We start from the raw sequence: 11264 nt of genomic DNA, 5'->3' as shown, positions 1-11264 counted from the left end.
GGCAGCCACAGGTAAGTGGGGGTGGGGCAGGGGAAGCCCAGAATGCGGGGAGGGGGCAAAAAGGGAGGGTTCTTACTTTTCAGTCCTCCAGGTCCCTGCTGGCCTGAAAGTGTGAATGCTCCAAACTTGAGCAAGGACACCAAAACATTTTTGAGCAGTTCACAAAGGATAACAAGGCCCAAAGAATGGTGTTACTCACAGAGATATCTGTCCTGTAACATCTACAGTCCTCTCATGCAGCAGTCTAATCCAGAGGAGTTAGAATAGTAAATCTTTTATAAGGCGAACATGATACAGTACTGCTGGGAGAAATAAAAATCCCTATCTACAGGAATGGAATTTACTGCATTGAAGTGCCTAGGACAAGCGTCTCTAACCTGTTTCCATAGAACAGTCGCTTCTTATCGAAAGCATGTGTCGGAGTTCCATCTACTCCCTTCAACAACTGAATAACACTCTTTGGAAACGATAGCTTATATGATATTAGGAAAATGTCAAATACTGCTTTTGTTTCTTTTAATGTGTTTTTGTAGTTGGAAGCTGGGGGAGGACTAGACTCCTGTGATTAGCCAGCTCTGAAGACCACAGAAAGTATTTTAAAACAGGGGTCCTCTTCTTGAGGCCCCGCCTTGCATGCTATAAAATCTCTATGTCCTGTTGAGCCACTGCTGCCTCCTAGGTGGGAGAGGATGGGCTTGGATCCCTCACCCTACCCGATTGGCCCCAGGTGCAGTGGGCAGGGCTTTAGTGGTGGGGAGCCCTGGGACCCCACTCACCTGAGCACTAGCAGCGTGGAGACTCACTTGCAAGATGGAGGCTGCGGGGCTGGGTGGGGTGGGCTCGTCCCTGCCACACTCCTTCCCCTTTCCTCAGTTTCAATTGAGTTAAATTATTGTTTAATTTTTATTTGGAAACAGAGCCTAAAAGGCTACCAAACTTTGAAATTTTTTTAATTGAGGAAAAGTACTGTGCATTTTGTACAGTGTAAATAAAGATAAGGCAATATTCATAGAAAATTGTCCTTTAGCAGCTACTTGTTACTTTTCATACTCTGTGACACATTTTAATTTGCATTCTTCTTCTGATCTGGGTAGAGCATTTTTTCTGTCTGCCTCATTTTCAGTAATCAGAGCAGGTGGGGAAGATTAGACCATTTGTTGTTAAAAAAAATAACAACAGCTGGATTACTTGAATTCTGGCATGTTAGGCTGCTTATGTGAAGAGGGCTAATTTAGATTAAAAGAATGCGAAATCTAATGGGCTGGAACACATACCAATTAGTGTTTGTTTTTAATGTAAACAGAATAATTTTTGATCATACATTTTGTTTTGCAAAATGATTCCTCACCATCCATTCATGTTGTAAATATCTCCTAGCTTCTGGGGAAAATGTTACTTATCCAGAAATGTTTGGTGATGTGACCCTACTGCATGGTCTCTGAGCATTTAATGTAGTAATTTGTTGAATGTAATTAATACTAGCTACATTTTAACTGTATATTTTTTCCAAATAATATACTAGTACCAGAGGCAGCAAATTTCCACAATGGCTTCGGGTGTCTTTTCATTGAAGATTGAACTGATTAAAATTATTTAATAATGCAGATGTGTCAAATGATGATTTTGCCTGTGCATCAGGCAATAGATAAGTGGCTCTAAGTTATTCTGCTGTATAAAATAATTTGAATTCACATGTTACTTAGATTGGAAACAGGCATATATAAAGCATTGCTATTTGCTTTGTAGCATGTAAACTAGCTTTTTCCATTTTTAAAGACTGTGGTTTTTAGGCACAGGTGACTTTTTTTTCTGCCTATTCATAGGCAGAAATTATAACACGAGTCTAAATGCAGTGCTGATTACAAATAATTCATTGGTGAGCTTTCATTCTGGGGTTTTTTTCAGCTTAGCTATTTCACTACTACTTTTTCTCAGTGCCTCATAGTATATATCCTGGGAACTGCAATGAAGACAACTATTTTCTCTCCTAAACATAGAATCATAGAAAATTAGGGCTGGAAGGAACCTCTGAAGGTCATCTAGTCCAACCCCTTATGTGAGAGAGGATTGTCCCTATCCAAACCATACTGTACAAATCCTTGTCTAATCTATTATTAAAACTACATAGTCAACTGTTAAACACCATTATGTGGCGTAGCTCCCTAACCTGCTACAGGTAAAGTAGGGGGACAGTGAAGGGTGTTACTGGTAGGGTTAGTGGGTAAAATATGCTAGAGAGATCCAAGGAGGGGGGGCACCTGCCCTCCTCTCCCCCTCCCCCATCCATAGCAGTGTGACCATTGAGTAAAATTCCTTCCTTACACCAAATGTGGAGATTGATCTGAATCTGAGCAGACGGACAAGACCCTTTATCCCTGAACCTCCAAATTCTAGTCCCAGTAGGAGCACCAAGTTCTTGATTTTTGTCCCTTCGAGTTCGTGCTATTTCCTCATATGATTCCTTGGTGACCTACCTATCTGTCCATTGCTTTCATGCTTTTCTTTTGCATTTGTGGCATCCTAGAATTGTGATGTGCAGCTACATTGGTCTATTCCCATCTTTCTGGTGTTTCCATCACATTGGAACAGCTTCTTGTTGGGCTTCCAATACTGTGCCCTTTACAAGCTTCCAGGCCTCCTGTTTGTCTTTATCCTTAAGTCTATCCTTCCATGGTACCAAGCCTACTTGAGTCACAGGAAGTCTGCTTATTTTAAATCAAGTGTCTTAGTTGTGCTGACCTTTTGCTTATCCTGTGTCAGGATCATGTATTCTATTATATTGTGATCACATTTTATCCCAAATTCCCCATTACCTTCCCCTCTACCAATTCTTTCCTATTGATCACAAGGTCCAAGGTGGGCAATCCCCTATCTGTATCTCTTAGGGCCTCTGGCTGGTCAGGCCCAACCAAGCCAAGCTCTTGAGCTTCCATACCCAACCCTGATCCTGGCCTAATGTGATGACCCCAGTTCTCTGTAACTGGACTGGCTGCTGAGAGCACCACTCTGCTCTTTCAAGCACACCTGTAAACTCATGCCTTGATAACAGTTTCAGTATGCTCCAGCAAGCCTTGCATTCACTGCTGTCTCTAGTTATCTTGGGTCCTGACTTGGCTTTGGCTTTCCCTAACCCTGTTCTTGGATCTTCTCTGGAACTGAGCACCCGGCTGTCTAATTCTCCTGGCTTCTGACCTCAGCTTGCGCCCCAGACTACATCTCTCAGATCTCCACTCCCATGAATCGGACCCTGCCCTGATGCTCTGGTAACCTGTATCCATACCTAACTGACCCACTGGTTGCCCTGCAGGGGCCTATCTGCAGACCCAGCTGCCTATGTCCCAGCTGAACCCTTATAGTTTCCTCGGCCTTGTGGAACAGAAAGTTGCCCTCCTCCACAAAAGTTAGGAACAGGCTTGAGATCTTATGTTTCACTGTATTTTTCTTCCAGCTGATGACTGGAAATTGAAGTCTTCCATCAGTCTTCCATTATTTTTGGATAGATTTGTCACCTCTTTGAAGAGGTTCAGCACTTCCTCCTGACTTGACAGTCTGTAATAAATTCCCACCATTACGTCAATGCTGTATCTTTCACCTCTTATCTTTACCCAAATACATTCTGATCTGCTACCTTTTCCTGGGAACAAGGTATGTATTTCTGACATACTAGGCAGTGCTACCACCTTTTTTCCCAACCTGGTCCTTCTAAAACAGAGTATAGCCCTCAGTGTTGATTCCCAGTCATAACAGGTGTCCCAATGTTGAGCAGATTTTTCTTGCTCCTTCCCTTCTGGAATGTTTGTTCTGTTGCTGGAGGGTTTTGTTCATTGTCCCCCATGATGAACAAAGAACTCCTTACTAGGTTGTCCAGACAACACCCAGAAATGCTCTTTCGCATTCTGGTTGGATGGATCCCATCTTTTGATAGCAGTCCTCCTCCCCCAGAACATTTGCCTCTTCTCAAAGAATCCAAGGCTTTAACATTGACATCACTGTGTCAGCCATGTGTCTAGTATAGATACAATAACCCATGCCTGGGTCCTTACCTTCTACTGGAAGGACTGATGAGAACACCACTTGTGTTCCAAGCTTCCTGCCAAGAAGGAATCTTCCTTCCTTCCTTCCAATCTCTGATCTGCTCAGTGTCATTTCTGGCAGTATCATTTGTGCCTACATGGAGAAACAGGAAAGGATAGTGGTCTAAGGGATAGATGAGTTCTGGGAATCCTTCTGTAACATCCTGAATATGGGCTCCAGGCAGAAAGCACACCTCCCAGGACTCCAAATCTGGATAAAAGACTGCTTGTGTCCACTGCAGAAATGAGTCACCTACCATCACCACACTCCTCTTTTTTCTTAGTGCAGTGATGTTAGAGCCCCTGGCTGCTCTTCTTGCTCTCTAGACTGCTGGATTCTCTGCATCTTGCATGCTGATGTTTCACTTCTGCCTCTTCCCCAGCTGTTCTACTGAAGAGTACCTGAAAGTGGTTGCTGATTTCAATCCATTTCTCTTGAATTCAGGAGACCTTTTTTCTTCTAGAAGTCCATATTGCCACTTCTTTTCCCTTTGGCCTTTCCAGTGCCAGTTTCTCATGATTCCTGTAAAAAAAAAAAATCTTCATTTTCCATAAGAGCATGCAGCATGGATACCCAATCTATTCCTCCAAGATAGATGGATCTTGGAGGAAATAAAATAAAAAGGTCTTGACCCTCTAAGAGAAGCACGGATGTGGCACATCCCATGCAAGTAACAACTGTTGATCCCATCTCCATTTATGCTTCCTGTGCTTCGTGGAGACACCTGGGCTGCTGAAAACAGAACAAAAGTTAAAGGACCCACACACCCAGATAGAGAGGAAGATTCCTGGGAGCAAGGGAGCAGGGCTGTATTTGCTTCTTCTCTGCTCACAGGGGGCTACCTTTTATAAGGCTATGTAGCCTGGCCATGCCTGGCTACTCCCCTCAGCTACCTAAACCATCCCCACTTGAAGTAAATCACTCCACACATAGATGTGAGCACAAACCCTGTCAAACAGTCGCTCCAAAAACGGGCTCAAGGTAAAACCCACAGACACCACAAATCACATAAAGTTGAAGCATCCTAGCCTCAAATCTACAAGATCCTGATCATAATTTACTGAGTAGGTGCTTAATAGGATTTAGGCAAAATTTAGGATATGTAAAGTATATAAACAGTCTAAAGGTGGCAAAAAGACAGAATGTGACTAACCTATTGGTTATGACACTTGGTTGTGAAGGGGGAGTTCTAGAGTTCTAGTTCTAGTCGCTGGTGGCAAGAGTGTTTATGCCTCTTAAGTTGATAGCCACTGGGGGGAAACCCCCCCCAGAAATAACTCTGGCAGCAAAGACCAGCACCCAAATATATCACTTCAAAGAGAGTGCTCTACTAACTGGGCTTCAAAGTCAGGTTCCTTATTGCTCCTTCAGTGAGCCAGCTTCAACAGGAGGGCTGGAGGTGGAAGGTGACTTTTATTCAGCCTGCCTAACAGTCTGGGAGTAAAGGCACTGTCCCCAGAGGTGGGAGATATGGATTTGAGTCCTCAGCCTGATGAGGGCCTGTCACCCAGGCCTCTCACTTCCTAAACAAGTCCTCTAGTCAAGTGCACCTGGGCAAACAATTTTGTTTACTTTGTTGATTGAATTGTCCTCTCCTTGGGGCTTAGGCCTAGTGATTAAGTGTAGATCACCTGCAAGTGGATTAGGATGTCACCCTCTCCGCCCCTACACACACACCCTTCAGTTTTAACTGGCTTAAGAAAAAAAATTATGGATTTACTCTGACCCTGAGCCCAGGTCCAGCTACCATCACACTGTTTTATTTATGAAAAGAGAGAAGGGCATTTAACTGTATTAGTTTGAAGCCATGAAGAAGGCACCTTAGAGAATGGCACTTTAGAGTCTATTCAGAAAGCTTGTGAAAGTTTATTCAGAGACAAGACTTTTGTAAGTAATGGCCTAGTTCATCAGATACTAAGCACCCTGACACCCTGCCCTGCCTTCTGCCTGTTGTATTTATGTGTTTCATAAATATAGGACTTTTAAGTTGGCCGTTTATTATATTCTTGATGGTCCCTAAAAATACAAAACAAAATGAAAGTGTCAAATGGAGTTGATCTTCTTATATTGTTACCTCTTGTTGCAGTTCTACAAAACAGGGTAAATATTTTAATAATGCCACTTTGGCATCTGAGGAACATGTGAAAGTACCTGTGTCGAATGACTTCAAAGAATTTGTTTTGGAAATGCAAAAAACTATTACAAGCCTCAGAAACCAGGTAAGGGGACTATAACAAACATTTTGTCATCTTTAAGTTTATTTTAGAATGTTCTGAACTCTATAAGTACATTTTCAAAGGAAATTATTGCTCCTACAGTATTTTTAAAATACTTAGTCTTCTGCGACATCCAAAGAATATCTGAACAAAATGCAACACGGCATAGCATAAAATTGTTGATTCTTTTTGTAATTTTTTAAATCTTGCACTAAGAGATAAACTGTAGATGTCTGTCACTGAAACACTAAAGCAGTACATTTCAGTCTCCATCTGTGAAACTGCATGTGGATTTCGGGTAGGCTCTTCCCCACTCCCAATGACTTTATGGGGATTAGTAGAATGTTTTGATTACAGATAAAGGGTGTGTGTCTAAGGGAAATCTATCTACTGTGACGTATCTGTGCTAAAGTATACAGTTGATATAAAATGAAGGGATATATGCCATTTTGGTATATGTCGTTCTTCCACAGAATGCTGTAAAAGAAGTGTCTTTAAGAATGAGACTAGGTAAAATAACTTACAAAACAGACAGCACCTCCCCTTCCAGCCATGTGGATAAAGTATCTTAAGCAAGAAAAGCTTTATTTTGATTTGATGCCTAATTTTAATTCTTTCTGTTTTCAGATAAAGAAACTTGAATCACGTCTCAGTAGAACTGACTGCACTGATGAAAAGGGTAAATCATATTCCACCAATGAAACCTGGAAAAGAGACCCTTGTACAATGTGTGAATGCAAAGTGAGTATGCTGAAATTGGCTTTCGGGGCGTAAGTTATATCATGGTTTGCTTTTGCATCTCAACTGCTGATTTTGTGCCCCCATTTTTTATTCCATTTTTGAATCTGAAGGATTTTTTTTAGGAAAACAGATACTCTTTAAACACTTATTAATTATAATATATATAACTTCCATTCGCTGTTTTGCTGATACCTGCAAAATTGTCAGGTACAATTAAAAATGATGCAATATAATATAAGCTCCTTTCAAAAGCAGTTTTTTAAAAGTATATCATTCAATAAAAGTTTGTGTACTATAATATTGACATTTCAATTTTTACCTTTCTTGAATGGAAAAATAATGTAATATATCAATAGTGCTCAACTTGTCTGGGCCAACAGGCCAGGTGAGTGGCATGGGACCAGTCTACAGGCTGGATCTGGTACATGAGGTCGGTCTGTGGCAGGATCCACTGGCAAGCCAGGCTTTGAGTCCCCTCCAGCACAAGGGGCCAGTCCCAGCTGCGGCCCCAACCCTGTGCACCAGCTCTGGCTGCAGACCCAACCCCCTGGGTTGGATCCTACTGCGGACCCAACTCCACACACCAGCTCCTGCCAAAAACCTGTCTTTGTATGCCATGCCATCTGGCCCATAGCACTCCCTATGAGTTCAGAAGTTTGGCAGGGGAACGGTGGCAGCATTAATTGCTGTGGCTCTCAGAACCAGAGCCATAGCAATTAATGCTAGCACCACTCTCCTGCCACCAAATTTCTGGAGCCCCACAGGCTGGAAGACATGGCTTCATTGGCCAGATTTAGTCTGTACACTGTAGGTTGAGCATCACTGTAAATATACTGAGGGATAGTTTTGGTTTTGTGGGGTCCTTCAATTTTATGAACATATTTTTAAATAAAATTAATATTATATATGGTTCGTTCAGATAGATTTACAAGTTTCCTCTAACAGCCAATTTAACATGCAACCCCCACAACAAATTATACAGAACTTATCTCAGTAGAAAGAATGGTTCTGAACACTTATCAGTAGCACAGATACTGTATTTTTTTGGTTTTGTAAATCTGGCTAAATAATGTGTTAAGCTTACTGTTTTCTTTCTTACCCCAGGTTGGTCAGATTACTTGTTTTGTAGAATCATGTCCTCTAACTGACTGCGCTGCACCAGTAAAAGTCAAAGGAGCTTGCTGTCCAGTCTGTTTAAAGCAAACTATTAGCAAGGGAAAGAAGCCATAAAACTTCTTTTAAGAATTTAGGTTGCATCCTCTTTCAAGCATATCAATGCCTGCTGATAGCAGTTACAGGTAACCACAGGCTTAAAATGACAGCAAGAAATTGGGATTTACATGATGACTTTCTAAAGGTGCTGTAACAGTGTGAGACAATGTGTTATTTTGTTCCTTGCCCATAAAAAAGATAATCACAATGCAAAAAATATTGAAAGGGAAATGAAGCCGATAGGTCATATAATTTTGTATTAAACTTCTCAGGTTAGTCAAACTGAAACTGGTGCTACTTCTAAAAGAACACTGTCAAATGTTGAGAACCCAAACTGTTTTATCTTAAAATTAATACACCATGACATTAGTACACCATCTCCTATCTATGAGAAGTAACTTCAATAGTACTTTTTACACTTTCTCTTCTAAAACTTTCAGATTTGACAGGGAAATGTAAAATAAAATATGAATAAACACTGTTCCCAGAACAAGGCCAATATAGGATTAATATCTGTGCCCATTTCTACATTTGGATTCTGTAGTCAGTTATTTTTGTATATCACCAAAGAAAGTCTGCAGTTAAAAAACTTTCTTTTAATACAATAAAAAGGTAATTATATTTTGATAAATTAAAAAAAAATGAAATTACAAGGGAAAGAAATGCCATGTTCCTAGAAAGCTATTAAAAATTGAATGCATTACAAAAAAAATTGACAGCGTCTTGAATGTGGTTTGTTTCTCACTTTAGGAAATAGTAAATAAATCATACTACATAGCATTTAATCTTAAAATGAACATAACCATTTTTGTCCAAACCTATGTAACTGCTTAGCTACTATTGTGATTCATTTATTTTAAATCATTGTAAAATGACCATCCAAAATCAAGTTTGTGAACATGTGTCTCTTAATCTCAGACATGCTCACACATATAGTTAGTATTGGTCCTGTTCTGAAAATGTGAAAACAAGTTGCATACCATTTTGTATACAAAGATACCTACTGAGTAATATTACATATTGTCATAGGTTCTTTCCTATATTGTGGTACTGTTTGTGAAAAAAACAGAACAATGAAACATTAATAATTAATTGTGAATTGACTACTCATTTTCTACCTAAAGAGGTATTTCAGTTTTTAGGGTTTCTCCAGTGTCATTTAACACACACACATTTTTAGCTCAGTCCTTATATCGACTCACTGATCCTCCATTTAACTTTATTTTCCAATTTAATACATTTTTAACATTATAGAATCTAGGTGGATGTTCACGTGTCCAATTGTGTACCTTTTAGCACTCCAATTTTCCATCTTGTTACGAAGAATATATTATATTAAGTGAAGGACAACTATCATACCTCATTTTACAGTTTTGTTTTGTATTTCATTTATAGTGCTTCTTCCCAAAAAATCCCTAATTTAGAATTTATGGCTCAGTCCTGAAGTGCTTATTCAAACACAAGTCCTGTTGAAGTTTATTATGTTCAGTGACTTCTAAATTAGTTGTTAGGATTTAAAGATCAGGGATTTGGTGATTAATGGAATCTGCACAAAAGTAACCAAGTGAGTCCTTTCAAAATATGTAAGCAGACTGAATGCTTAATTTGCATGATACATTGAATAAATGTGTAATAGTTAATCTGTAGCAACCATGCAAGTTCCACTATAATATTTTGGCACATAATTTCCATGATTACTGTCTTTAATGTTTTATAATCTGATAATCTACATACTATGACAATATCAGTGTATATTACAAGCTTACTAGAGAGACTTCTGTCATGGCATAGTAAGAGTGATATGTACATATGAGTGGTATGTTAAGCAAAGGTGTATGTTAGAGATACATGTGGTACTACAACTTACATGTTTAAGAATATTTGAATTGATTTTTTACATAAAGTTTTGACTTAGGTAACCTTATATTTTAATACTTTTAGAAATTGTGTTTGGCGAGCTTGTTTTGATGATCAGGGTCTGTAGGGCTCGCCATTCCTCTTTCAGTTTGTTTTGGATATGCTGGGAGTTTGGTTTTGATGAAAATCTATACCACATATCTCATCCTGCAAGCCCAATGAAGGTGGAACTTCCAGTTCCCTACAATAGGTATTCTCTAGAGGTAAGGCTGGTGAACTAAGGCTAAGGCAGTGTCATGATTAAAGTATCTGTATGGTTGTATAAACCAGTGAAAGTAATATATCCAATAGGTTACCACTTCCATCCTCTATCCCTGATTATATTTTAATTAAACATGCTCAGGATTCAATCATGGCAAAAGAGTGTTCATTCATATTATATAATAGTACCATGTATCTGATTTTTTCCCCCTTCAGAATAAAGTGAGTATCTGTTCACCATTCAGTATTTACTCATTCAATATATTAAGAGGGGCTTAAGATTTGAGACATGTTTAGAAAACTGTCAACTTGAATTATCTTCCACTAAATAGCTGGTAATAAAACATTCAGGAAAAACAGGGCTTCATCCATAGTTTAAAACATACTAAGCAACTATGGAATGTCTAAATTCACCTTTATTTCAGTGTGTGTGTAATCAGCACCCATTTAAACATTTCTGAAACAGTGGCCAGTGGCTCGATGACCATTTCCTCAGTATCCACTGTGAGAATATTGCTGTAATATGTTGCTAATTGTGCATATTTATTTACTTTTTAAAAAGTTACCTTAAGTAAAGTCTTTCTTATTTTTATTGTAATCAGTAATTTACCAAAGAACTGTTTGCACTGTGTAATGAATGCTTTTCAGTTCAAATAAAATGGGCCATGTTTCCAAATACAGACTTGATTTCTTCTTGATACACGCACATTTTCTTTTGTCTCCCTTTGATATGTTTTGTATAAAAGAGCCAGACTATCAGCTTCATACAAGTAGCTGAGAATGAACTCCACATATAACATAATTTGATGACATAAAACATAATATCAATTGATGACATAAAATCATCAATCAATGAAACAAGTAAATGTAAGGTTTATGAAGTAATAGAGCTTTATTTTAGTG

At 39.2% G+C, this 11264-nt stretch overlaps 1 protein-coding gene across 1 annotated transcript in view; it reads left to right on the top strand.

The window, feature by feature from the left end:
• Positions 1-11028, top strand: part of PXDN (peroxidasin) — a 149975-nt gene extending 138947 nt beyond the window's left edge. The window contains exons 21-23 of the mRNA XM_006022973.3: positions 6161-6293; positions 6918-7031; positions 8136-11028. Coding sequence (XP_006023035.1) covers positions 6161-6293; positions 6918-7031; positions 8136-8261 — 373 coding nt within the window. The 3' untranslated portion in view covers positions 8262-11028. The remainder of the gene's footprint in view (positions 1-6160; positions 6294-6917; positions 7032-8135) is intronic.
• The last annotated feature ends 236 nt before the right edge of the window (positions 11029-11264 follow it).

Source organism: Alligator sinensis, unplaced genomic scaffold (assembly GCF_000455745.1).
Source record: "Alligator sinensis unplaced genomic scaffold, ASM45574v1 scaffold832_1, whole genome shotgun sequence".
NCBI classification, from domain to species: Eukaryota; Metazoa; Chordata; order Crocodylia; family Alligatoridae; genus Alligator; species Alligator sinensis.
The sequence above is the reverse complement of the archived record's forward strand: the minus strand, read 5'-3'. Positions and strand labels throughout refer to the sequence as shown.